Raw genomic sequence first — 27,496 nt, 5'->3', positions numbered from 1 at the left:
TATTGTTATTATTAGTACTTGTAATAGTGGTATTAGTACTGTTATTATTATTTGTAGAAGCAGTAGTAGGATTTTTTTTATCATTATCAGTTTTTATTATTGTTATCGTCGTTGTTAATATTAATGGTGTTAGTAGTATTGTTCTTATTGTTTTATTATTATCTGTAGTAGTAGTATTGTTATGAGTGGTTTAATAATAGACATCGTGTGTTTTCAATTTCCTGTGCAAGCGCCGAGGTGCATGACGTCATCCCAATCCGAAGCGTGCCCTCACGAGGCAACGGGCCATCAGATCACGTGACTCTACCAAATACCTACCGTAATATAAAACATTTTTAACGATAATATGTGATTAAAAACACTAGGATAAATAGTGATGATGAGTGTGTGTGTGTGTGTGTGTGTGTGTGTGTTTAATCAGCTGAAGATTAGTCAAACCGTAGGCACTCAGACCGGAAACGAGCCTTCCTTCACAATAAGAGCCGAGCATCCGCGGTCCATTGTTAATGTGCAGCTGCAATTAGCGCTAATGATCTGTTCTTTGTTTTTAAGTTTTAAACATGAAGCTCACAGACTGCAGAAACCAAGAACCTTTAAAAATTAAACACTAAATACAGCCATTTAATGTTGTATAAATGTTATATGATGTGCTTCCCTCTTTCTGCACCATCTCCACCCCCTCATAAATTACAAACAGTCCCTAAACGTCTCTGACGTATTCTGTTCTGTGCACGAGGCTGAATCATAACAAACAGCTTGATGTCAGTGATAAACAGCTGATTTCCACACCGATCAGCATCACAGTTCTTCATCAGATCTGTTGATATTTTTATCATCCCGAGGCTTTTATTGTGAAGGTTTCCGGTGCTGCTGCGGTGCGTGTTGACGCAGCGGGTGGCAGCTGGTGCGTCAGGAGGAGACGGAGATGCCATAACAGCAGCATCAGCACCGACCGTCGGTCAGCCTCACCGGGAGCATCTCATCCACTTTGTGTCCGAGCGCCGGTACCGGCCGCGGGACGCCTCTCATGATCTGCCCGCCCCACAAAGCGTCTGTCCCGGTGTGAATTTGCGGAGAGGAGCGGCGACAGCATCTGGAGGTAAGAGCTGCAGGAGGAGGAGGAGGAGGAGGAGGGCAGGGCGTGGAGGAGGGGACCGACCATCCCGCTGTCTGTCTGTCCTCTGTCTGTCTGTCTGTCTGTCTGTCCTCCCCTCTGTCTGTCTGTCTGTCTGTCCTCTGTCTCCTCCGGCAGCGGCTCCTCCTGTCCGGCCCGCAGCCGCAGATGGAGCGCTGAGGCCCGGCGGGAGGATTCTGAGGAGCCGCTCCGGTTCATCCAGTGTCCGTGCGCTTCTGCGTGCGTGCGCGCGCGCGCGTGTGTGAGAGAGTCCGTCCGTGCGTGCGCATGTGTTATCTCGGGTGTGGCCTGGCTCAGGTGAGACAGTGATGATGAAGTTCATGATGAAATTGATGAGGATGAGGATGGTGATGACGTCACAGAGGTGAACAGGTTAACCTGCTCCAAGGTTACTTGGAGACACCTGTGAGGTCAGGTGAAACATTATCTGTGTATTAATGGACAGGACTGAGCCTCATGTCTCTGTGGACATACATGTTTACTGTATGTCCTCTGTCTTTAATTATTTCTTTTCAAAAATTAAAATGTGTTTAATATGAGACATTATCACAAATCCAACATATTTAGTCTTTTGCAATAACTGATCTTTGTGGAAGTTTCCTTGCTCTGCAGACCTTCACCTGGCCACCTGTGACCCGCTTTAACCCTTTGAAACCAGGGCCCACATCACTTTCCTTTTGCTGCGTTCTGTAATATTTTATATTTATATTTATAGAGTGCAAGAAAAAAAATTAAAATTACAGGGTTTTTTCAGCTCTTTATTTGTGTAATTTCTCATTTGTTTTGTTGGGGGTTTTTTTTACTCCTCTCTTTTTATTTATTTTTTCTTATTTGCAGGTGATTTTCTTGTGATTTTTTTAAAACTAATTTCTTGGTAATTGTTGGGTCATGTCTTATTAAGTTGCTCATTGCCTTCTCCCCTTGTTTGGTGTTTGCTTAGATTTCAAATGGTTAATATACAGTTTCATACAATAGATGAGGGACGAGGTCTTTGCTCTGTCAGTTATGTGTATTTATAGTGTACTGCGTGTAGGGCTGGGCGATAAGGAAAAAAGTCACATTAATTTTTTTCATATCAGTCGATATTAATTTATATCATGATATACATCAAATCACTTTTTCTGTCAAGCTTAAAGGTTCCCTTTTACTCCCAAGTGACATATGAAGATATCATAAAGTTAATTTTGATTTAATATTTATTTTCTGTCAGACATTGAACACGACAACTATACTGTCCCACATGTTCGCGCGCTGCAGGACACCTTAGGACATGTCCGTGCTGGAGTGGCCCGTCGGACATGTCGGCACTTGAGCAGGCTGTCGCACATGTCCACGCGCTGGAGCAAGCTGTTTGACATGTCCGCGCTAGAGCAGGCTGTCGGATATTGTAATATCATAATGAAAAAATGTCATGTTATAATCATAATTTGAATTTGGCTTACATTTAAGCCATTATTTCCCTGTTCATGATCTTTTTATTTAATCCTGAATAGTGACATAGTTTGAAAGGTCTGTTTAAATGTCTGTCGGGGGGGAGCTGTCAGGATAGAGCTGTCAGGTCAGAGCTATCAGGATAGAGCTGTCAGGGTAGAGCTATCAGGGTGGAGCTGTCAGGATGGAGCTGTCAGGATAGAGCTGTCAGGTCAGAGCTATCAGGATAGAGCTGTCAGGGTAGAGGTGTCAGGGTGGAGCTGTCAGGATGGAGCTGTCAGAATAGAGCTGTCAGGTCAGAGCTATCAGGATAGAGCTGTCAGGGTAGAGCTATCAGGGTGGAGCTGTCAGGATGGAGCTGTCAGAATAGAGCTGTCAGGTCAGAGCTATCAGGATAGAGCTGTCAGGGTAGAGCTGTCAGGGTGGAGCTGTCAGGATAGAGCTGTCAGGATGGAGCTGTCAGGATAGAGCTGTCAGGATGGAGCTGTCAGGTCGGAGCTGTCAGGATAGAGCTGTCAGGATGGAGCTGTCAGTATAGAGCTGACAGGATAGAGCTGTCAGAATAGAGCTGTCAGGATGGAGCTGTCCGGTCGGAGCTGTCAGGATAGAGCTGTCAGGATGGAGCTGTCCGGTCCGAGCTGTCAGGATAGAGCTGTCAGGATGGAGCTGTCAGGATAGAGCTGTCAGGATGGAGCTGTCAGGATAGAGCTGTCAGGGTGGAGCTGTCAGGATAGAGCTGTCAGGATGGAGCTGTCAGTATAGAGCTGACAGGATGGAGCTGTCAGGATAGAGCTGTCTGGATGGAGCTGTCAGGATAGAGATGTCAGGATAGAGCTGTCAGTTCGGAGCTGTCAGGATAGAGCTGTCAGGATGGAGCTGTCAGGATAGAGCTGACAGGATAGAGCTGTCAGTATAGAGCTGACAGGATAGAGCTGTCAGAATAGAGCTGTCAGGATGGAGCTGTCCGGTCGGAGCTGTCAGGATAGAGATGTCTGGATGGAGCTGTCAGTATAGAGCTGTCAGGATGGAGCTGTCAGGATAGAGCTGTCAGGATGGAGCTGTCAGGTCGGAGCTGTCAGGTCAGGATAGAGCTGCCAGGGTGGAGCTGTCAGTATAGAGCTGTCAGAATAGAGCTGTCAGGGTGGAGCTGTCAGGATAGAGATGTCAGGTCAGAGCTGTCAGGGTGGAGCTGTCAGGATAGAGCTGTCAGGTCGGAGCTGTCAGGGTGGAGCTGTCAGGGTGGAGCTGTCAGGATAGAGCTGTCAGGTCAGAGCTATCAGAGCTATCAGGATAGAGCTGTCAGGGTAGAGCTATCAGGTGGAGCTGTCAGGATGGAGCTGTCAGGATAGAGCTGTCAGGGTCAGAGCTATCAGGATAGAGCTGTCAGGGTAGAGGTGTCAGGGTGGAGCTGTCAGGATAGAGCTGTCAGGGTAGAGCTATCAGGGTGGAGCTGTCAGGATGGAGCTGTCAGAATAGAGCTGTCAGGTCAGAGCTATCAGGATAGAGCTGTCAGGGTGGAGCTGTCAGGATAGAGCTGTCAGGATGGAGCTGTCAGGATAGAGCTGTCAGAGCTGTCAGGAGAGCTGTCAGGATAGAGCTGTCAGGATGGAGCTGTCAGTATAGAGCTGTCAGGATAGAGCTGTCAGATGGAGCTGTCAGGATGGAGCTGTCCGGTCGGAGCTGTCAGGATAGGAGAGCTGTCAGGATGGAGCTGTCCGGTCCGAGCTGTCAGGATAGAGCTGTCAGGATGGAGCTGTCAGGATAGAGCTGTCAGGATGGAGCTGTCAGGATAGAGCTGTCAGGATGGAGCTGTCAGGGATAGAGCTGTCAGGATGGAGCTGTCAGGATAGAGCTGACAGGATGGAGCTGTCAGGATAGAGCTGTCAGGATAGAGATGTCTGGATGGAGCTGTCAGGATAGAGATGTCAGGATGAGCTGTCAGGATTCGGAGCTGTCAGGATAGAGCTGTCAGGATGGAGCTGTCAGGATAGAGCTGACAGGATAGCTGAGCTGTCAGTATAGAGCTGACAGGATAGAGCTGTCAGAATAGAGCTGTCAGGATGGAGCTGTCCGGTCGGAGCTGTCAGGATAGAGATGTCTGGATGGAGCTGTCAGTATAGAGCTGTCAGGATGGAGCTGTCAGGATAGAGCTGTCAGGATGGAGCTGTCAGGTCGGAGCTGTCAGGATAGAGCTGCCAGGGTGGAGCTGTCAGTATAGAGCTGTCAGAATAGAGCTGTCAGGGTGGAGCTGTCAGGATAGAGATGTCAGGGTGGAGCTGTCAGGATAGAGCTGTCAGGTCGAGCTGTCAGGACAGAGCTGTCAGGGTGGAGCTGTCAGGATAGAGCTGTCAGGATGTCAGAGCTATCAGGATAGAGCTGTCAGGGTAGAGCTATCAGGGTGGAGCTGTCAGGATGGAGCTGTCAGGATAGAGCTGTCAGGTTGGAGCTGTCAGGGTAGAGCTGTCAGTATAGAGCTGTCAGTATAGAGCTGTCAGGATGGAGCTGTCAGGATAGAGCTGTCAGGATGGAGCTGTCAGGATGGAGCTGCTGTCAGGTCAGAGCTGTTAGGATAGAGCTGTCAGTCGGTGCTGTCAGTATAGAGCTGTCAGGATAGAGCTATCAGGTCGGAGCTGTCAGGATAGAGCTGTCAGGATAGAACTGTCAGGATGGAGCTGTCAGGTCGGAGCTGTCAGTATAGAGCTGTTAAGATAGAGCTGTCAGTATAGAGCTGTCAGGTCGGAGCTGTCAGGATAGAGCTGTCAGGTCGGAGCTGTCAGGTCGGAGCTGTCAGGATAGAGCTGTCAGTATAGAGCTGTCAGAATAGGAGCTGTCAGGTCAGGAGCTGTCAGGTCGGAGCTGTCAGGATAGAGCCGTCAGGTCGGAGCTGTCAGGATGGAGCTGTCAGGATGGAGCTGTCAGGATAGAGCTGTCAGTTCGGAGCTGTCAGGGTAGAGCTGTCAGGATAGAGCTGTCAGTATAGAGCTGTCAGGATGGAGCTGTCAGGTCGGAGCTGTCAGGATAGAGCTGTCAGGTCGGAGCTGTCAGGTCGGAGCTGTCAGGATAGAGCTGTCAGTATAGAGCTGTCAGAATGGAGCTGTCAGGTCGGAGCTGTCAGGTCGGAGCTGTCAGGATAGAGCCATCAGGTCGGAGCTGTCAGGATGGAGCTGTCAGGATGGAGCTGTCAGGATAGAGCTGTCAGGTCGGAGCTGTCAGGGTAGGAGCTGTCAGGATAGAGCTGTCAGGATAGAGCTGTCAGTATAGAGCTGTCAGGATAGAGCTGTCAGGTTGGAGCTGTCAGGGTAGAGCTGTCAGTATAGAGCTGTCAGGATAGAGCTGTCAGGGTAGCTGTCAGAATGGAGCTGTCAGGTCGGAGCTGTCAGGATGGAGCTGTCAGGATAGAGCTGTCAGGATGGAGCTGTCAGGATGGAGCTGTCAGGATAGAGCTGTCAGGTCGGAGCTGTCAGGGTAGAGCTGTCAGGGTAGAGCTGTCAGTATAGAGCTGTCAGGATAGAGCTGTCAGGGTAGAGCTGTCAGGATAGAGCTGTCAGGATAGAGCTGTCAGGATAGAACTGTCAGGATAGAACTGTCAGATGGAGCTGTCAGGATAGAGCTGTCCGGTCGGAGCTGTCAGGTCGGAGCTGTCAGGATAGAGCCGTCAGGTCGGAGCTGTCAGGATGGAGCTGTCAGGATGGAGCTGTGTCAGGATAGAGCTGTCAGGTCGGAGCTGTCAGGGTAGAGCTGTCAGGATAGAGCTGTCAGTATAGAGCTGTCAGGATAGAGCTGTCAGGTTGGAGCTGTCAGGGAGCTAGAGCTGTCAGTATAGAGCTGTCAGGATAGAGCTGTCAGGGTAGAGCTGTCAGGATGGAGCTGTCAGTATAGAGCTGACAGGATGGAGCTGTCAGGATAGAGCTGTCAGGATAGAGATGTCTGGATGGAGCTGTCAGGATAGAGATGTCAGGATAGAGCTGTCAGTTCGGAGCTGTCAGGATAGAGCTGTCAGGATGGAGCTGTCAGGATAGAGCTGACAGGATAGAGCTGTCAGTATAGAGCTGACAGGATAGAGCTGTCAGAATAGAGCTGTCAGGATGGAGCTGTCCGGTCGGAGCTGTCAGGATAGAGATGTCTGGATGGAGCTGTCAGTATAGAGCTGTCAGGATGGAGCTGTCAGGATAGAGCTGTCAGGATGGAGCTGTCAGGTCGGAGCTGTCAGGATAGAGCTGCCAGGGTGGAGCTGTCAGTATAGAGCTGTCAGAATAGAGCTGTCAGGGTGGAGCTGTCAGGATAGAGATGTCAGGTCAGAGCTGTCAGGGTGGAGCTGTCAGGATAGAGCTGTCAGGTCGGAGCTGTCAGGACAGAGCTGTCAGGGTGGAGCTGTCAGGATAGAGCTGTCAGGTCAGAGCTATCAGGATAGAGCTGTCAGGGTAGAGCTATCAGGGTGGAGCTGTCAGGATGGAGCTGTCAGGATAGAGCTGTCAGGTCAGAGCTATCAGGATAGAGCTGTCAGGTTGGAGCTGTCAGGGTAGAGCTGTCAGTATAGAGCTGTCAGTATAGAGCTGTCAGGATGGAGCTGTCAGGATAGAGCTGTCAGGATGGAGCTGTCAGGATAAAGCTGTCAGGTCAGAGCTGTTAGGATAGAGCTGTCAGGTCGGTGCTGTCAGTATAGAGCTGTCAGGATAGAGCTATCAGGTCGGAGCTGTCAGGATAGAGCTGTCAGGATAGAACTGTCAGGATGGAGCTGTCAGGTCGGAGCTGTCAGTATAGAGCTGTTAAGATAGAGCTGTCAGAGCTGTCAGGATGGAGCTGTCAGGATAGAGCTGTCAGGATAGAACTGTCAGGATGGAGCTGTCAGGTCGGAGCTGTCAGGATAGAACTGTCAGGATAGAGCTGGAGCTGTCAGGATAGAGCTGTCCGGTCGGAGCTGTCAGGTCGGAGCTGTCAGGATAGAGCCGTCAGGTCGGAGCTGTCAGGATGGAGCTGTCAGGATGGAGCTGTCAGGATAGAGCAGGATAGAGCTGTCAGGTCGGAGCTGTCAGGGTAGAGCTGTCAGGATAGAGCTGTCAGTATAGAGCTGTCAGGATAGAGCTGTCAGGTTGGAGCTGTCAGGGTAGAGCTGTCAGTATAGAGCTGTCAGGATAGAGCTGTCAGGGTAGAGCTGTCAGAATGGAGCTGTCAGGATGGAGCTGTCAAGGATAGAGCTGTCAGGATGGAGCTGTCAGGATAGAGCTGTCAGGTCAGGAGCTGTCAGGGTAGAGCTGTCAGTATAGAGCTGTCAGGATAGAGCTGTCAGGATAGAGCTGTCAGGATAGAACTGTCAGGATGGAGCTGTCAGGTCGGAGCTGTCAGTATAGAGCTGTTAAGATAGAGCTGTCAGGATGGAGCTGTCAGGTCGGAGCTGTCAGGATAGAGCTGTCAGGTCGGAGCTGTCAGGTCGGAGCTGTCAGGATAGAGCTGTCAGTATAGAGCTGTCAGTATAGAGCTGTCAGGATAGAGCTGTCAGGGTAGAGCTGTCAGAATGGAGCTGTCAGGTCGGAGCTGTCAGGATGGAGCTGTCAGGATAGAGCTGTCAGGATGGAGCTGTCAGGATAGAGCTGTCAGGATAGAGCTGTCAGGTCGGAGCTGTCAGGGTAGAGCTGTCAGTATAGAGCTGTCAGGATAGAGCTGTCAGGGTAGAGCTGTCAGGATAGAGCTGTCAGGTCGGAGCTGTCAGGATAGAGCTGTCAGGATGGAGCTGTCAGGATAGAGCTGTTAGGTCGGAGCTGTCAGGATAGAGCTGTCAGTATAGAGCTGTCAGGATAGAGCTGTCAGGATAGAGCTGTCAGTATAGAGCTGTCAGTATAGAGCTGTCAGGATGGAGCTGTCAGTATAGAGCTGTCAGGATGGAGCTGTCAGGATAGAGCTGTCAGTATAGAGCTGATGAAAAGATGAAAACACGTGAAGGTGAACATGCTGCCCTATCAGGTCCACATGATCTCTATCACGGATATCAGCAGTATCGGAGGAAAAATACTTCCATCATGTTTTCAGGATTTTAGTTTCATATCTGAACTGAAGTATCGCTTCATTCAGACGATTATTTTCTTACTTTTTGAGTTTCTGAGGTTTTCTGAGGTTTCTAAGATTTCTGTTTTAGGTTTCTGAGGTTTTTGAAGTTTATTATTATTATTATTATTATTATTATTATTATTATTATTCTGAGGGTGTCTGAACTTTTTTTCCCAGGATGCTCTGGGGTTTCCCAGCAGGCCTGTGAAGATGAGTGTGACATCATGGTTCCTGGTGAGCAGCTCCGGGACTCGACACCGCCTCCCCAAGGAGATGATCTTTGTGGGCGAGAGGACTGTGAGCTCATGCTTCAGGTGAGTTATTGATCACTGATCAGGTTATTGATCACACGTGCGATTGGTCGTTGGTCTGGACTCTCCTTTGTCCCCCGACAGTCCCGCAGCGTTGACAAACAGCACGCCGTCATCAACTACAACCCGACGACTGACGAACACCTGGTGAAGGACCTGGGCAGCCTGAACGGGGTGAGACAGGGAGCACACACACACACACACACACATACAGAGTCACACACACACACACACACGCACACACACACAGAGTCACACACACATACACACACAGTCTCACACACACACACACACACACACACACACAGAGTCACACACACACACACAGAGTCATACACAGAGTCACACACACACACAGAGTCACACACAGAGTCACACATACACACACAGAGTCACACACACACACACACATACAGAGTCACACACACACACACGCACACACACACAGAGTCACACACACACACACACACACACACACTGACTGTATGTTTCTGTTGCTGCAGACGTTTGTGAACGACCTGAGGATTCCTGATCAGACCTACATCACCCTCAAACTGTCCGACATCATCCGCTTTGGATATGATATCCTTCAGACGACGTCATCACTCTGTGTGTGTGTGTGTGTGTGTGTGTGTGTGTGTGTGTGTGTGTGTGTGTGTGTTTTTGTGATGATGTCAGCGTGTTTCTTAACTTCCTGTTCACATTCTCACGTCTACGTTTTGGAGAAAAGTCAACACAAAGTTCCCGAGGAGGCTCTGAAGGTCAGAGAGTCTTCAGGTTCACCTCTTATTTATTGATCAGCTGATCAACTGATCGGATTCTGATCACCTGTGTGTGTGTGTGTGTGTGTGTGTGTGTTGTGTGTGTGTGTGTGTTTGCAGCATGAGAAGTACAGCAGTCAGCTGCAGATGAGTCTGAAGGCGTCAGAGAAGAAGAAGACGGAGCTGGAGGACCGAACGAGAGCCGAGAAAAATCACTGAGTACCAAGAGTACACAGGGTACGTCAGAATACTGCAAATTATACTGAAAAAAATGCTCCAGATTCCATAAATATAACTACAAACAACCATAAACACTGAGAACCAGTCACACTACTGCAGATTATACTACAAATACCCCAAAATACTGAGTCCCAAGACTACACAGGGTACTGTCATAATATTGCAAATAATACTAGAAACAACCAAAAACACAGAGTACCAAGAGATACTACAAGTAGTACTGCAAGCAATCCAAAACACTGAGTACAGCAAGTCATACTTAAAAGTAATGCTGCAAATAAAACTACAAACAACCATAAACACAGAGTACTGAGAGTTCACAAAGTGAGTCATGATGCTGCAAATATGACTCGTTTGACTCTCCGTCCAATCAGAGGCCGGCTCTGTCAGGACGGCTCGTTTTCAATCTGAAGTGAAACATTTGATCACATCGATAAATTTAAACGTTTAAAATTGTGATGATTTAACCTGAAACATGTCGATGTAAATGTGTGTGTGTGTGTGTGTGTGTGTGTGTCACAGAGGCTCCAGCGTGTCGGCCCACGCCTCTGTACGGTCAGCCGTCGTGGTGGGGAGAGGAGGATTATGGGAGTAAAGTTCAGAGCGGCAGTGAGCCTCATGGAGGTAAAAACAATTGTGTATTCTATGGCTTAATTTAGTATATTTTTAATGCTAATTTGTGATGAAAATATTTTCTTCAAACCCACGGGGTTAAATTTTGGCAGTTATTTTTCTTTTTCCTTTTAAATTGTTTTGGTGATTTTTAAAGAAAACATTTTGGCAATTTATTTTTTCTTTAAAAATCTTAGATTTTTTTTTCTTTTTCCTTTAAAAAAATTATGATTTTTTTTTAAAAGAAAACATTTTTTTTCTATTTTTTCCCCATTTTTGGTGATGTTTTCAAGAAAAAATCTTATTATTTTCTTTAATTTCTTTTTTTTTTGCAGCATTTAAAGGAAAAATTTGGACCTTTTTTTTTCTCTTAAACAATTTCTGGTAATGACAATTTTGTCTTTACAAATTTATGGCGATTTTTCTTGTTTTTTTTTTTGTAGAAAACATCTGAGCTTCATCAAAAAGAGTTTTTAAAATCTTACAACTCATTTGTGCTGAAGGGAGGGTCATGCTTTCTCCTAGTCACACAGTGAGGGAGCCTCTCTCCCCTCATAAATAAACCACAGTCCCTGAGCAGAACCTGTATATGATGATTCTGACAGCTGACGTTAAATGTTTGTGTTTCTGTCAGACGTTCAGAAAGACGCCCCGCCGGTGGATCCGGATTTTTCCGGCTCTCTGTCAGAACCAAAGACCGTCTTCCCTTCGTACCACCGTGAGCCAAGCTACTTCGAGATCCCCACCAAAGACTTCCAGCACCCCAAAACTCTGGGGGCGGAGCTTCATGAGATCCCCACCAAGGACACGGACACGCCCCCGCCACCGGCGCCGCCGTCGCCCCCCACCCCAACCCCGCCCGTCGTCCAGAGCCACGCCTCCTTCACCATCGAGTTTGACGACTGCATGCCCGGGAAGATCAAGATCAAGGACCACGTCACCAAGTTCTCCACCCGCCAGAGGAAGCAGCCGGCCCCGCCCACCAAGACCGCCACGCCCACAGACATGATGTCAGCAGAGAGAGCAAGGTGGCCGATTGGCTGGTGCACAGTGATGTCAGCATGATGAGGAGACGGCCGACGTGCGAGGACGTTTACAGCACCAAGAGCGACCTCGCCATCAACATCAAGACGCTCAAAGGTGCGAGTCAGTTTTAACCCGTTATCACTGCTCCTTTTTTTTCAGGTCTCTGCTGGAAAATCAGCTTTATTTTGTTCAGAAACTCGGGAGGAAGGTAAACAGGAGGAGAAATGATGAAGTTAGAGAGAGAATCCTGAAAATGTGTCCTATATATATTATATATATATATATATATATATATATATATATATATATATATATATATATACTGTACATTGCAAGAATTTAAAAAAAGCTTAAAAAATTATGATGAGTAATGTTAAATAATTTTAGATATATATTTAAAAAAAAAGTTCAAAGGGCATTTTTTCTTAGCTTTTTTAAAAAGTAGTCTTTCACATCTACTAATCTGTTGTTTTTTTTTTTTTTTTCTTGCGTTTACTGTGCCGATAATCCCATCTTCTTCTTTGGTGTTCGTGGTTTCAGTGAAATGAACTGAATGATTGAATTGTGAGAATCTTATATTTGTTAATGTGATCTAAGGAGCTAACTGACGTTATCTCCAGCAGGTCGCCATCAACCTGGTTTGATACATCCATAGAGCAAGTATTAAAATGAGCTGCATGGTAACCATGGTAACCAGAGCGAGCCTGTAATAGAGACAGGCCAAAATGTGGAGCCACCGTGGGCTGGTTAAAGGGACCGGGCCTTTAATTGAAGTTTGACGGCAGCTTGTCGAGCTCCACCGGAGTCAAACGACGTGCGGCGTGACGGCCTCGCAGGTTTTAAGACCTCATGGCGTCTCCTCTGGTCTGGAGGTTATAAATATCTAACATGTTGATTCATGTTTGATGTGTCTGTTCTCAGGTCACCATCACGAGGACGGGACCCAGAGCGACTCTGAGGACCCGGTCCTCAAAGGCCGGCGGAGTAAATCCCACCACTCCGTCCAATCAGAGCAGTCTGAGGCGTCGCAGCAGACAGTTCAGTCCGTCCCACAAACTGAGATTCTCCACCAGCCGCTGCAGTACTCGCCACCAGGACCGGCCCCGGCCTCACCCTTGGCCCCTGAGCGGCCCCTGTCCCAGAGTCCTCCTCGGGCTCAGTCCCCTACCGCAGAGACGCCAAAGCAGGGGCCCCCTGAGCACCTCACCCAGCAGGCCTTCATCATTGAGTTCTTCGATGACAACCCGCGCAAGAAGCGCTCACAGTCCTTCACGCACAACCCCGCCCATGCCGACTCCTACTCTGCCCTGAAGGCCAAGCTGGAGCGCCGGAAAGGCGGTGAGCGGCCGGCGTCTGTGCACGGCCACATCCCCCCCACTCAGCAGGTGACAGTTCCTCTGAAGGGCCAGGGCCACGGCGGCCCCCAGAGGTCCAGCTCTCTGAAGAGGGAGAAGACGGAGGGGGAGGCTGTGTCCTCCTCCCGCTCCTCCTCCTCCTCCGGGATCACCATCAGACCCTTTGGCAGCGTCGGGAAGAAGTCCAAGCTCGCGCAGGAGTTTGCTGCGGAGTTCTTAAAGGACTCTGGTCCACAGGAGTCCTCGCCAACCAGGGACAAGATGTCCCCACCCCCAATGTCTGCGCCACCGGTGATGGTGTCGCCTCCTCAGGCCAGAATCCCCTCCCCCCAGGAAACGGCCGCCTCCTCTGTCTCCTACCCTACCTCCCCCTTACAGCTGGTGTCCAAGTCCTCCATCCCTGCCAGCGCTGCCTCCCCGGTCCACTCCTCCGGGCCCCCCCCTGTCACCCATGCTGCCCCTGGGGGTCCGCGCTGGAGACCCCAAAGCTTCGCCGAGGATGATGAGGAACGAGGAGGATGATAGCCTGAGCGACGCTGGGACCTACACCATTGAGACGGAGGTGCAGGACAAGGAGGTGGAGGAGGCTCGCAACATGATCGATCAGGTGACCTCACAATGACCTCACACTGACCTCACAATGACCTCACACTGACCTCACAGTGACCTCACAGTCAGACCCTGAAAGCCTGCGGGTTTGGGATACATTTCTTCTTAAACATCATCAAAAATGTAATAAATAAATAAATAAATAAATTCCAGAATGTTTTCTTCAGAATTCACAAAAAACTTTGTGAATTCTCTGAAAAATTGCCAAAAAATAAATAGAAAAATAAATCGTCCAAAAAATATAGAAAAAAAATTGCAAACATTTTTCAAAGAAAACGGTAACAGCGTCCGGAGCGTAAACAGCTGATGCTGATGACAGAGCATCACCGTGTGACAAGTTCGGACGAAACCTTTGTTGGTGCATCAGCGCTTGTGAAAATCCTCTTGACCAATCAGATCGCTTGGTCAACACTAACTGTTGTATAAATGTCTTTAGAGATGCATGAAACCCTTCTGTCCTCGTGGCCCCGCCCCCCTCCTCATGCATGCCGTGTGCTCCGACAGGTGTTTGGCGTCCTGGACTCTCCGGAGTACAGTGGCGTCACCCCAACCGTGTACAGACCGGTTATACATGACGGCAGAGATGAGCAGGCTAATGACGGTAGCTCTGTGGACCCGCTGCATGGCTTTATCCCGGCTGCTCTCAGCGGCCCCCCGTCTGGCCCCCAGACCGGCCCCATACAGGTAACGCCTGCAGGACACACCTGTGAGCATGATGTGACCCCAGAGCATGCAGACCAGTTCTTCCCTTCAGGTTCTCCTCCGTTAGTTTCTCCTGTTACATCACTTCCTGCTGGTGGGTTCTGTCCGTCATCGTGTGGTTTTCTGGTCCAGGTTCCAGCTGCTGGTCTTGAAGGACCAAAGTGGGTTTCCCGTTGGGCCAGCCTGGCGGACAGCTACGGAGAGCCTGGTTCCACTCCGCCTCAGGGAGACGCTCTAGAAGGTGCTGCTCAAACTCTGTTTATCACGAGACGATGTTAACCGTCTGTGGTACACGTGGCGATACCAAAGAAAAAAATGTTTATTCATTTTGTCACAGAACAGACTAAGTAAACATAATTCACCGTACTGTTTTGTATGGATCACTTCCAGGATACAAGGTAAAAGTAGATTTATTGGTCTTGCAAACTTTGGTTAAAAAAATTAAAATTTTGTCCTTGATCCTGCTATATCTTTGGAGTTGAAGGATAAGTTGATTAAAATTAGAAGCATCTATGAAAAATTCCCTCCAGTAGTTAGGGGTTAACCATGTCGCGAGCGACCAGTCAGACAAGGGGAGGGGAGAAACAAAGAGAGGGAGGAGAGCCGGCATCAGGGCGAGGCTGACCCGACCAGGCCTCTTCTGGCTAATGTCCGCTCGCAGGAGAATTATGTGGATGAGATGTGATTGAGACTCACTCAGCAACATATCAGAGACTGCTCTGCTCTTCACATGGTTGACCCCTAACATCCCGGGTCAAGCTGTTGCACTGGATGGGCGGACCTTGTTCAGAGCCGACAGGACACAAGACTGATGCAAATTTAAAAAATGCACTGCAGGAATTGTGTGATCCGCAGCAACATGCCCAAACAACTGGATGGAATTTTTCAGAGTAGCTGCTGATTTTAATCAACTCGTCCTTCAACTGATGTAGCAGGATCAAGGATTAATGTATGAATAATAAATCTGTCTTGTAGCTTGTTAGTGGAGATCCTCTCGCGGTCTGCTGCATTCACTCCAAACTCCACAGATATCAGGAGTTACTGGCTGCTCATAAACATACGCCGCCGTCATAGAAGTCGTCCAACATAAGCTTCAGTTTTCTGATGATTCCTGCTGACTGCAGACTCATCCAGCCGCTTTATGTAGCCGCTTTTTTGTATTTCTAGTTATGGATTATTTATGACTTACAGTCCTCCATCTAAATTTGTTAAGAGTCACATGATTGGAAACAAGCTGTTGCTGTAAATCCGTGTCTCCGCCCCACACAGTCTCTGTTAGAGAGTGGATCATGTGGACTTTTGATCTTAAGGTTTAGAAATGTCGCAGCATATGAGTCTAGAATTAAAGCATTTATTTTATAAAATATCATCAAATACGGAACATTTCTACAAGACATTGAGATAATCGATTGTTTTTGTAGATCTGCGCTTCATGAGTCGGTCGATGGGGAACTACAGCTACGATAACTCAGAGTCAGAGTCGAGTCACAGCTCCAGGACCAGACGGCTGCTGCCCCAGGTGCCTCCAGAGAAGCTGGAAGGCGTTCCTCCAAGTATCTTGATCCGCCACGAACCAAACCACGGCCAGGAGCCCCCTGACAGAGTCTCTGGTCCGCTCCGCCCACAGGACGCCACCCAGCGGCTGGCGGTTCAGGACGACGTGGACCCGGACAGCCTGAGTGACGCCAGTCGCTCAGACGACGCACCAGTCCTGGAGAAGACAAAGAAGACTCAGACCAGGACTGGATCTGTGTCTCCAGCTGGTCCTCAGTTCAAGGGTCCAGAGAAAGTGTCCCCCTCCACCAAGTCCACCTCCTTCTACATTGGCTCTGAGGACAGTTCGGGTAAACCGGAGCAGGCCCAGAGTCCGGTCCAGTCTGACAGGACTAAACCTCCCCCCACCACCGTCCTGATCCGACACTTGAGTGGACACGAGCCCCGGAGGACAGGTGTCAAACCCAACAGTTCTGCTCCAAACCTCCAAATGCAGGACAAGGATTCTGTCCCCACCAAGGACAGCTGCATGTCCTCCATGGTCCGGCAGGAGAGCTTCACCAAAGACCGGCCCAGCGACACGGTCCAGATGAAGAAGCTCCCGCACATCTCCAGCCATCCGTCCATCCGAGACATGGAGCAGAGGAGGGACAACATCCAGGACACGCAGTCCTTCCTCCAGGAGGCCGAGGGGACTCTGTCCTCTCTGGACTCCAAGTTCCCCTCGTCCGGCTCCGGTCGCAGCTCAAAGAAAGGCGGCTCCTCCACCCACATGGATGACTCACTCTCCGGGGAGTCGGACGTGGACACGGCCAGCACTGTCAGCCAGGTGAGCAGCAAGAATGCTCCGGTCAGCTCTGGCATCAAAAAGCGTCCCGCCATCAGCAGTCTGCAAAAGGAGAAGTCCTCATCCAGCCCGTCCATCCAGGAGAAGGGACGACAGCTCTCTGCCCGAGAACGCCTTTCTGAAAAACGCAGAAGCCAGACGACCACAGAGACGTCGAGCAAGGCAGAGGCCGCAAAGCGTTTCCAGATGCGCCGCAGTGCGGGGAACCGCGGCTCCCTGGATCTGTCCGAGGGCCAACAGGGTTCTGGTCCGCACTGGACTGAGACAACGTCCTCTGACCATGAGGCCTCCCGTCCATCCAGCCGCAGCAAGAAGCTCATAGCCCCCCTTCAGAAGGAAGACAACGGGAAGACGCCCAAGACGGCAGCTCAGCAGGTTCTGACTCGGTCAAACAGCCTGTCAGCGCCGAGGCCAACCCGGGCGTCCATGCTGCGACGAGCGCGCCTTGGCGAGGCCTCCGATAACGAGGGTGCCGAGACTGACCGCGGCTCCCAGAACTCTGACCACATCACGGCACCGTCCAAACCGTCTGCCGAGGGGAAGAAGCTGTCCCGGCTGGACATCTTAGCGATGCCCAGGAAGAGGACCGGCTCCTTCACGGCACCCAGTGACAATGAGACATCCTCCGCCGGGCGTGCTGCGTTCTCCAATCGCAACTCTGAGTCCGCCGTCACCTCCAGGAAGACGTCTGCGGGCGACGCCCGCCAGGCCGCTGGCAAAGGGGGCGGAGCTCTGGGAAAGCAACCGCTGACCCGAACCCGGTCCACTGGAGCCAAGTACCCCAGCAGCGGTGAGTCCTGGTCAAATTTGTCATGCAGTGTGTTGATATTTTTTTTAACATTATTTTAAAGGAATTTTAAGGTGTTAAGGTGCACCGATGCAACAATTAAAATGTTTAGTTTCACTCTGATGCTGCATAAATCTGTCTATCAGAGATTAATGCTGCGTATATATGGAATCCAGCAGACAGCAGACCGGATGTTGTTTTAATGAATGAAGGCAGGACGGTAAAATTAAGCGAGGCTGGCAGAGAGAATAATCTGGATCACGAAAAGTTAATAATTTTGGTGCAACAACACCATGAACTGTATGATCAAAAACTGACATCCTTCTGAAATGTTACAAGTAAAGCGGAAATTGAAAATTGGAATTGGAAATTGAACTTTCTTTGTGTTTTGGGGGGAATTTAACATCATTTTATGTTTGCAACAGAATATAAAGAGAAAGCTTCCTTTTGTGCTAAATTGCTACAATAATTAATAAAAAAAAAAATAATTACATAAAAGACCCTAAATAAATGTCTTTTTTTGGTACATCACCATAGCAACATATCGTCATGTATACTATATTTTGTTGTCCTGCTGTACCTTTGGATTAAAAAAAAAAAAATTCCCGTTCAGTCCAGGAGGTGTCACCGGTCTGCCAGACTTCATGTGAATGCAGCATAAATCAGCAGGATCATTTGACAGAGACACAGTGTGAGGACAGAAGTCGTCCCTCTGATGGACGAACGATCAGTTCGTAGCGTCCACCATGGACAAAACAGAGCTGATTTTGATGCGACCCTTGTTTCATCACTCCGCTGAGGCCTCTCACCATCACCGAGCATCGATTTCTGTCCCTGCTGACTGTCGGCCAGCCTGCTGCTGTTACCATGGAAACGCAGCTTCACAGCATCCGCCCGCAGCGTCATGTGACTGTGGTTCAACACATGAATCTGTCGGCTGAGAAACAAAACTCATCACCTCAGCAGCCGAGACGTTTAGGGTTAAAGTTGTTTAATTCAGCTGCTGGATTCATCGAATTGTCTGAATTTATCCCATAACATCCAAAAACATGCACTTCTCACTTCATCTGCCACCAGCCGCACGGCAACAGGGCTGAAGCTCTCTGATTGGCTGCTTTCAGCTCAGCGTTTCTGTGTTGAACCCTTTAAACTCTGCAACAAAAACGCTCCTCCAGCACCTACACTGGCATTTTTGCTGAATGGAGCATTTTCAAATGTCTAATTTCTCTAAAATCTGTACGACGAGTAAAATTATGGAAGCCAATAAACCTGTAAATTGATTGTGTCATTAAAATAATACTAAAATCTGCCTTTTTTTCATTAAATCTTAGAAAAAAAACAAAAAACATATTGATCCAAAAAAATTTTAAATGTAGAAACATGAACAAAATATTTTGAACTCATTTAGTTTTTAAGATTTGCTCATTTGCTTTTTATCAGCAGAGTGAAAAGGCGTTGTGATAGATTCATCGTGTGTGTTTTTGCAGCGCAGGAACAGATGTGTAATGAGGTCATTATGAGCGTACGGTCTAAAGAAACGTTTGTAACAGGCTGAAGTTGTAAATAAATGAAATGAAATGAGCACCACAGAGCTGAATCTGCACCGAGGCTTTCCACTCACACTCTTTTTAAATATTTCCAGGTTCCCGTCGCAGACAGAAGGGCTCAGACTTCTCCTCGTCCTCGGAGGAAGAATACGAGACGAGCGCAGTGAACCCAAAAACCAAACGCTCCTCCTATCCCTCCACGTCCTCCCAGATGCCTCGCCACCGCACCGCCGCCACCCGCTCCAAGTCTGTCTCCCTGGAGACGGAGGAGGACGAGGACCCGAGCGAGGTCGACCCCTACCAGAACTGGTCCACGCACAGCGCCGAGATCGCCAAGTAAATACACGCTGAACCTTTCACTCAGACTCCGATGTGTCCATCAGAGCGTCCAAACCTTCACGTCCTCCCTCTATGTCCCCGCAGGCTCAGCCAGGACCTCGCCAAAGACCTCGCCATCCTGGCCAAGGAAATTCACGATGTCGCAGGAGATGGAGACTCACCGGGCTCCGGCATGGGCACCGCTACCTCGCCCGGCTCGCTGCCCACCACACCGGCCTCCACCATCTCCGCCCGGGAGGAGGTGGGACACCAAACCGCCAAACATCCTCCACCAGCACACACACTACAGCTTCTTAAACTGGGAACACGCCAGATTAATGCTGCGTTCCAGTGCAAGTTGGAAGTTTTTCTGACTTCCGATCTAAATGTGTCCGGAGCATCTTTTTAGATCTTACGGTCGGTTACATGCACATTCATGATGAAGGCAACTAACAGGGACGGGAGGCGTTGGTTAGGAGGCTTTCACATGCTCGCAAATCAATTAATCAAATTTTTGTGACCTCAATTTGACCTACTCGGTCGACATGGATCGAGCCCGAGTTTCTGATTTGGAATCCCAACTTTAATCGAGGCCGGTTGTAGCCATGGGCACCAGGGGCCTTGCAAATGCACCACATGCTCCACTGACACCAAACATACACATCTTTAGCCCCAAAAAATTCTCCCTTTGAGCAGTTATTGTCACTAAAGCAAGAATACTCAGTTTGCCCATACATGTTTCTCACGTTGAGGACATTTCTAGGATTTTAGGTTGTTCTCAGACTTTAAGATGTTCCTAGGATTTTAGGGCATTTTCAGGATTTTAGGACCTTTGTAGGATTTTAGGTCGTTTCTCCAAGTTTAAGATGTTATCAGGATTTTAGAATGTTTCTAGGACTATAAGACATTTTAGGATTTTAGGACAGCTAGCTCAGCCGGGGGGTGTGGAGGATCCTCCACTGGCTCTAGTTTGATGCTGTTTTATGCACTCTGGCACTTCATCAATACTAAAAGGACAAAAACAATCCCCAGTCTCCGTCCTGCTGGTGTGCTCCCAGTTTAAATGTAAAATAAAAAGTCCTGACGCTCAGAGTTTATGAAGGTTTACAGGTTTACTGTCAGGAGCTTCATCATGCTTTGGATTCTCATGACTCATCTCTCTGTTGTGCTGCTCAGAGGCCATCCTATCCATACTTACGGGGGGTTCGACCTTCTCAGGTGTCGTACTCTGACTCATCACTCCTCCTGCCGTGTGATTGGTCCCCGTCCTCCACCCTCCTGCCCCCCCATCACTGATCCTAACACTTCCCTCTCACTGGTGTTGGATTGAGCTCAAGCACTTTTGGTTTGTTTTGGTTTGAGATGTCTGAGAGGTTCGGAACGAAAGATTATTGACGACAAAACTACCGAGTCAACAAAACGTCTCTGAGCTACCATCAGTCTGCAGGTTTAAAAAGACGAAATGATGTACCCCGATACCCAAACCTGCTGCCCTGTACCCGACTTAACCTCTACTCAACCCAAACCTGCTGCCCTGTACCCGACTTAACCTCTACTCAACCCAAACCTGCTGCACGGTGGGGTCAGGGTTTTGTCTGCTGGTACAAACAAGTTTACCTGTTTAAAAACCCAGCTCAGCCTTACTCCACCCTACTGTTATACCCCTAACCCCGCTCTACTACAGCCAGTCTAACCGGAACCTTTTCTATCCAACCTCACTCTACCCAAACCCTTTTCTACCAGACCCCACACCAGCAAAATATACCCAACCAAACTTAAATCAATCCCATTGTACCTGACCCTGCTCCACCCCTTTTCTATTGGGTCTCTACCCTGCTCTACCCTTTTTCTACCGAATCCTTCCCGTTTTTCTACAGGGCTCCGTTAAACCTGTCCCCGCTCTACCCTTTTTTCTGCCTAACTTTCATAAATACTCTGCTCTGCCCTTTTTCTACCCGACTCTATTATACCTGACTGTTTTTCAGACTGATGCATGCTCAGATTGGTTTCATGCTGCTCAGTAGCTTTGCCGTTAATAAACTTCCATCGCCCCGCACCATGGATGAACTGGTTTAACTGGTTTTGTGGTTACAGTTCATGGAGCTGTAGCTGGTGACCAGTCGGACCCTCCTGCACTCCTGCGTCTCCCCGTGGATGTTAACACGCTGTCTCCCAGCAGTACTAAAATTCACTGCCCTCCACCATCGCAGCTGCATGTTGACTTGGTGCATGCGTTCACAGAGCGCCGCCATCGCCGGTCGGCTGCTCACTGGTTTGATGACAAACATTCAGTGGTTGGATCACCGGAGCCAGACTCCCTTTACTCTCTTTCCAGCTGGTCCAACATATCCCTGAGGCCAGTTTAAACTACCAGAAGGTTCCTCCAGGTTCTGCAGTCGTCTCCGACCTGGACGCAAACATGAATGAGCCGGAGCCCGGTTCTAAGCAACGCCGTCCGTGGAACCGCGAAGAGGTCACTGTCTAATCCCACTGAGACCACGTTCACCCTGCAACTCAGAGTCCAAGTTTAATTTGATTTATTTCAGCAATTTTTTCAACTAGACAGATTTAACCTCTTATATTAGTACAGAGTATAACTGACCATCAAATATTCAGTGTATCACCAAGATTCCAACGCTGCCTTGGACACTGCGTCCTGGTGAGACAGGACAGTGTTTCCATCACAGATCGTGCAAAACTTGAGCAAAATTGCAGTTTGAATGGGTTTCAATGGTGAATTTTTTGCACTCAACAGTATGCATGTAATCATTTGTATTTAAGACATAAGTCTATATAAGTGTAGGAGCTGAGCTGCAAATTACAAGATTCAGCAAAAATACACAATCTGGTCTAAAATGTATGTCAAATGCACGAACACAGCAAAAATTCTCAAAAAATGAAGAAGGACATTTTGTAAAACAGTCCCTAAGGGTTAAAGGATACAGATTTATAATAAAAGAGCACAGATAAAAGATATAAAGGATAAAATTCATAACTAAATGATGTACAATTTAAAAAAATCACCATTAAAAATAGCAAAAGTGCAGACAAGAGATGAAAATCAAGTTTAAAAACATTTTGCAGTCAGCTGATGGAATAGGCAGAGTGAAAAATGAACATTTTTTATTTTAAAAGCGGTCAGAGTCGCAGCTTCTCTTTTATTTTCTGCATGGTAGCAAAACGCTGCGTCATGTTTGCTTCTGACTCTGACGGTCAGTTTTTGGCCACAGGTGAAGGTTCACATGTCACAAGCGTGTCAGAGACACATTTGGCCTCTGAGACACAGATTTATTTCTAAAATAAATTCTCTGAGCGACAGGAGGCAGTGTGAGGATTTTAGAAGCGGAGTTATGAGTTCATATTTCCTAGTATTTGTCAGCAGAGGCGTTCTGAATGAGCTGACGTTGGTGAGCAGCTTGTTTTAAAGGCCCGTGAACAGAGCGTCCACAGACAGGTGGACAGGTGAAAGCAGGTGGACAGGGTCCGCTCTGACTCTGCAGTGTGAACGTGTCCTGAGCAGACTGAAGCAGCTGCTGCCGTTAGTTTTGGTTTGCTGGGAAATCAGCTGTTTGTGTGGCTGTCGCTGATGATGTGACGTCACAGACCGATTCGCTCTTTCAGGTGATTCTGGACAACCTGATGCTGAACCCGGTGTCTCAGCTGTCTCAGGCCATCCGGGAGAACACGGAGCAGCTGGCCGAGAAAATGAAGTAAGTCAGCCCTTTATCATGTATGCATACGTGGATGTGGATATACATGTGTGTGTATATGCAGCACTTTAGCTAAATAGTTATTAAATTTGCGTATTTCAGTATTTGCATGTTTTTACAACACACTTTTTAGTGCATGTTTGACATTTACATATTTTTTTTCTTCATTTTGAAACACTTATTTTTTAACATTTTTAACAGACAGGTGTATATAGAGATAAATATGCATGACCTTTAGAAAATCTGTTTATACCTTTTTATCATTGCCATTGATGTAATCATTTTTATTTATTTGTTTGTTTATTTATTACATATTAATCTGGGTTTTTAACTCTGTTTTATCAGAAGTTGTCATATTTCACTCTTCCGCTGACCCGTCTGGATCTGTGGGCCTTCCCACCCACTCCTTGTTTCGAACCTGTTATCACTAATTTTATATTTTATTATTTATTTTTTGTTTCATATATATATGTACTATATATTTTTTCATTCATTTTATTATTTGCTTTTATTTCATTTTTATTTTTTATTTCATTGTTATTGTAATTTATTTTTGTTTGCAGCGTGATTGTGCTCAATATGAAACTTTCCACCGTTAGACTCGATACCACACTGACCAATCAGAGCAGACTGCGGGGGCGGGTCTCAAAGACACTTAAACATGTTCTAGTAGAAACCTTGAGAACCTAAAGATGATGAAGACTATGTGTGTTCTGGTTCCTTCGGTTCTGACCCCGCACTGTTTGTGTTCTCAGGGTTCTGTTCCAGAACAAGGCTGACGTCTGGGAGGAGATCGAGGCCAAGATCAACGCTGAGAATGAAGTCCCCATCCTGAAAACCTCCAACAAGGTCCCACTGATCACTCTAACAATAATCAATGACAGTCAATATCAGTAATGATCAATAACAGTGAGAGTCAATAATTAAACCTTTATTTAAGACCTCCTCATTTTCAATGATGCCGAGCGTGAACAAAGACATTAAAAACAATCAATAATTAAACAAATACCTAAACAGCTTCACGTGACTTTAATGTAGAGGTGGAAGCTTTTCCATCAATGACATCCCCATAAATTAAAACCGATAACCGATATACCTCTTTTTCTGTGTAAAAAGAGGAAACAGTTCTTATTTCTGTATAAAAAAGCAAATTATTGCTCTCAGTTTATTAGTCAGGATGTCGACATGGTGCTTAAAGTTAAGTTTATCGTCCAGCCAGATACCGAGGTGTTTGTACTGAGCTACTCTCTCTATGGAAGTACAGCGTCTGCGATAATTAGTAAAAGATTCTGAATGATTAGCTCTTGTGAACAGCGTCCTTTTGTTATTCTTTCTGAGTTTAAAATCATTTTAGGGCCATGTAGCTGGCGTTGGAGGGAGTCAAATGACGCCTGTGGGCTACTGGTGGCTGACTGTGCAAAATCAATATAAAATTGTCATCCGCATAAAGATGAGATCGCTATACAGGAATCACAGGTGGGGACAGTAACATTTATATGCATTGACAACAATAAGGGTCCTAACACTGAGCCCTGTGGAACACCTATAGTAATATTTCAAAAATTGTAATGATCATCAGTCTTTGCACACTGTAATCTTTTAGAGAGGTAGTTTTCAAACCAAAGGCAACTTAGGGAATCGAAACCAATTCAAGAAAGTTTCTTCAGAAGGAATTAATGATCAACTGCATCAGTGATGATCAATGACAGGATGTGTTTGGTGTTTCAGGAGATCTCGTCCATCCTGAAGGAGCTGAGGAGAGTCCAGAGGCAGCTGGAAGGTAAAAACACAATGAACAATCAAAAATCAATCTGACGTTATTGATTATGCCTGCAGATGTGTGTGTGTGTGTGTGTGTGTGTGTGTGTGTGTGTGTGTGTGTGTCTGTGTGTGTGTGTGTGTGTGTGTGTGAATCCAGCTGAGCATAAAACCCAGCAGAAGAAGAAGAATGATAATGTCACATTCAGCAACCAGTAAGTTATGCAGGGGACCAACTAGGAGGCGTGCCCGTAAATGTCCCCGCCTCTAAGGTTTTACCCGAGTTCCCACAATGGGAGCACGAGACTGACTTTCGGCTGGAGGATGAACCCTGGTCCTGGTCCTGGTCCTGGTCCTGGTCCTGGTGCTGTCTCTGTTCAGTGTTTTAGTTTAATTTGACCCGTGGTGATCATAAATGTCCTCTTGTTCTTGCCGTAGTTATAAACACCATCGTGGAGCCCGGTGGCAGTCTCCAGACTGCGGCTGTTGGGACGTCGCCACGCAGTCAGACTCGACCGTCCTCGAGGGAGAAGAAGCCCACCGCCAAACCCCGCGGTGCCGCTTCAACCTCCAATGCCAACGAAAGCACCAAAAGACCACCTCGTGGACCCGACGGGTCCCACTACATGGCCTGAGCAGGCCACCGTAGCACCTCTGGACAGAGACAGTATGTCCACACCGCCTGCAGCGTCTGTCCACCGCTCTGCTGCAGCAGGACAGACGGATGGACAGGAGCAGAACTGTCTCTCCACTGTTCTCAAAGTGTCTCCACAAAGTCTGTTTGTATTTGTCCACATTCAGAGGACACAGTGTCCTCAGTGTCCTACAGTGATGTTGTGTCCCAGGTCCACACTTCACACACCAACAGGAGACAGAGCCGAGACAGGGTTTGAACAGGAAGTCCTTTAACCCTTTGAGACGTGAGCAAATCTGTTTAATTTCTTTGTAAAACACGTGAAGAAATGTCGCACAAATTGCAAGAAATTCATAAAAGTGACAAGAAAAATACCTGAAAATTATTATCGTTATTATTATTTTAAAAAAGGGAAATTCAAAAAGAACTGTCCAGAAAACTATATTTGTAATTATTCTAATTACATATTTAAAATTATCCTACAGAAAAAAATCAAACATATGCATTTTGGGGTTTTTTTTCAATTTTTGGCTCTTTTTTGGGGTCATTTGTTGTTGTTTTGTGGTTGATGATGATTTTTTTTATCTTTCCTGGTTTTTTTTGCTTATTTTCAGGTAATTTTCTCTTAATTTCTTGCATATTTTTGGGCCCATGTGTTGTTAAGTTGCTCGTTGCCTTCTCTCAGTGTTCTGGTAAGAAATCAAACCGATTTGCTCGGGTTTCAAAGGGTTGATAGCAACAGGACGCCCTTTAACATTAACATCCACAAAAATAACTGAAACGCTCTTGTCTGCACACCACGCCAGTAGGCGGCGCTGTAACCTTGTGACGACGCACCATAGAAGAAGAACATATGCACGTGTGAAGTGGCGTCACCAGTTTCCATGGCGACACAAGGGTTAGCGTTTTCAAAAGATTACCCTCTGGGAAAAAGTTCGCATTTTCAGGCTCCAAAACGCCGTTATCGTGTGAATGAAAAGTCGAACCGCAACAGAAGTTTAACATTTTATGCAAGAATCATTTAAACGGCTCCTCAGTGCGCACGGTTTCTTTCTTTTTTTTAACGTACGATAAATTTTTAAAAAAACCTAATCTAAGACATTTAATGAACGAATGCAGCGTGCAGAGGCCTTTAGCCTTTGGGAAAAGTTCATTGTTGTTCCTGGACACCTCGGCGTGTCAAAGGCAACTTTGAACGAAATACAAATGGACGCTGTGAGATGAGAAGGCGCTGTCATAAAACGCTGGCGGCCGAAAGGCACCGAGTGTGTTTATGCAAAGCACACGGGCGGCGAGTGCTTCAGGAAATATCGCTGCAGATGATCACGTAACATAAGAAGCGTGAGTGAGCTTATAGCGTGTTGAGGCGGTCCCACAAACAACCGACCTTCGTGTGAGTCCAGAGTTCGCCTCCTGTATAGATTTTCTACACCTCACCATCGTGACAGACCGCGCTGCTGTTGAGTGGACGTAAACATCCTGAGTAGACGTAAAAAGACCTGAAAGAGCGCCACCACGTGACGAGTCTGTTGGTGTCGCCAGATTGGAAATGTTAAACTATTGTACCGGAGGCTCAAAATTATCGTCCGCCGATCACAGTCATGACAAGGAACGTGTTCAATTTATGATTTTAGTAAACGACTTTGTGACGCTTCTACAACTCGACGTGTACCCTCGTCCTCAGAGACGCATACCCCCGTCCTCAGAGAGACGCATACCCCCGTCCTCAGAGAGACGCTGTCTGTAAATCGTCGTACATTACAGCAGTTCTGCAATTATTGATCGTACATCATAACGAGGGCAAAATGATCGTACGAATACAATAATTATCGTCCATCTGGTTCAACACTGGCTCTTATGACAACGTGTTGGAACTTCTCCTCTGTCTCCTTTTGTGCTGCATTGTGGGACAGCAGCGTCTACCAGTGTATGGTGAGGGACGGGGACACAGCTGCTGGGGACACGGTGACGCTGCTGGCGGTTTGGACGCTCTGAAACTGTCCGTCCTTCACGGTCTGCAGTCCGACTTAAAGCATAGCGACTGTTGATGAAGGACTTCTGCTTCCACTTCGCACCCGCTGAGCAACATTTAGTGACCGCCACATGAGCCGCCGGCGCCGCCGTAGTTCGTGGATGATGTAGAAACTCTGTGCTTTGATAATCTGTTGTTGCATTTG

General features: G+C 47.6%; 1 protein-coding gene across 1 annotated transcript; it reads left to right on the top strand.

Moving 5' to 3' along the window:
- Nucleotides 1-997: 997 nt before the first annotated feature.
- On the top strand, nt 998-25,648 carry LOC121955265 (centrosomal protein of 170 kDa protein B-like). The gene is given in 24 exon segments (XM_042503127.1): nt 998-1,099; nt 8,786-8,888; nt 8,891-8,922; nt 9,004-9,093; nt 9,423-9,501; nt 9,622-9,680; nt 9,801-9,884; nt 9,887-9,917; nt 10,443-10,544; nt 11,167-11,549; nt 11,552-11,672; nt 12,480-13,326; nt 13,328-13,520; nt 14,027-14,206; nt 14,357-14,465; nt 15,646-17,355; nt 18,995-19,235; nt 19,323-19,479; nt 20,394-20,435; nt 21,553-21,690; nt 22,839-22,927; nt 23,683-23,776; nt 24,656-24,707; nt 25,124-25,648. Coding segments are annotated over 23 exon segments (5,100 nt in total). The 5' UTR covers nt 998-1,099; nt 8,786-8,818; the 3' UTR covers nt 25,321-25,648.
- The last annotated feature ends 1,848 nt before the right edge of the window (nt 25,649-27,496 follow it).

This window comes from Plectropomus leopardus, chromosome 16 (assembly GCF_008729295.1).
Source record: "Plectropomus leopardus isolate mb chromosome 16, YSFRI_Pleo_2.0, whole genome shotgun sequence".
Lineage (NCBI taxonomy): Eukaryota > Metazoa > Chordata > Actinopteri > Perciformes > Serranidae > Plectropomus > Plectropomus leopardus.
The sequence above is the reverse complement of the archived record's forward strand: the minus strand, read 5'-3'. Positions and strand labels throughout refer to the sequence as shown.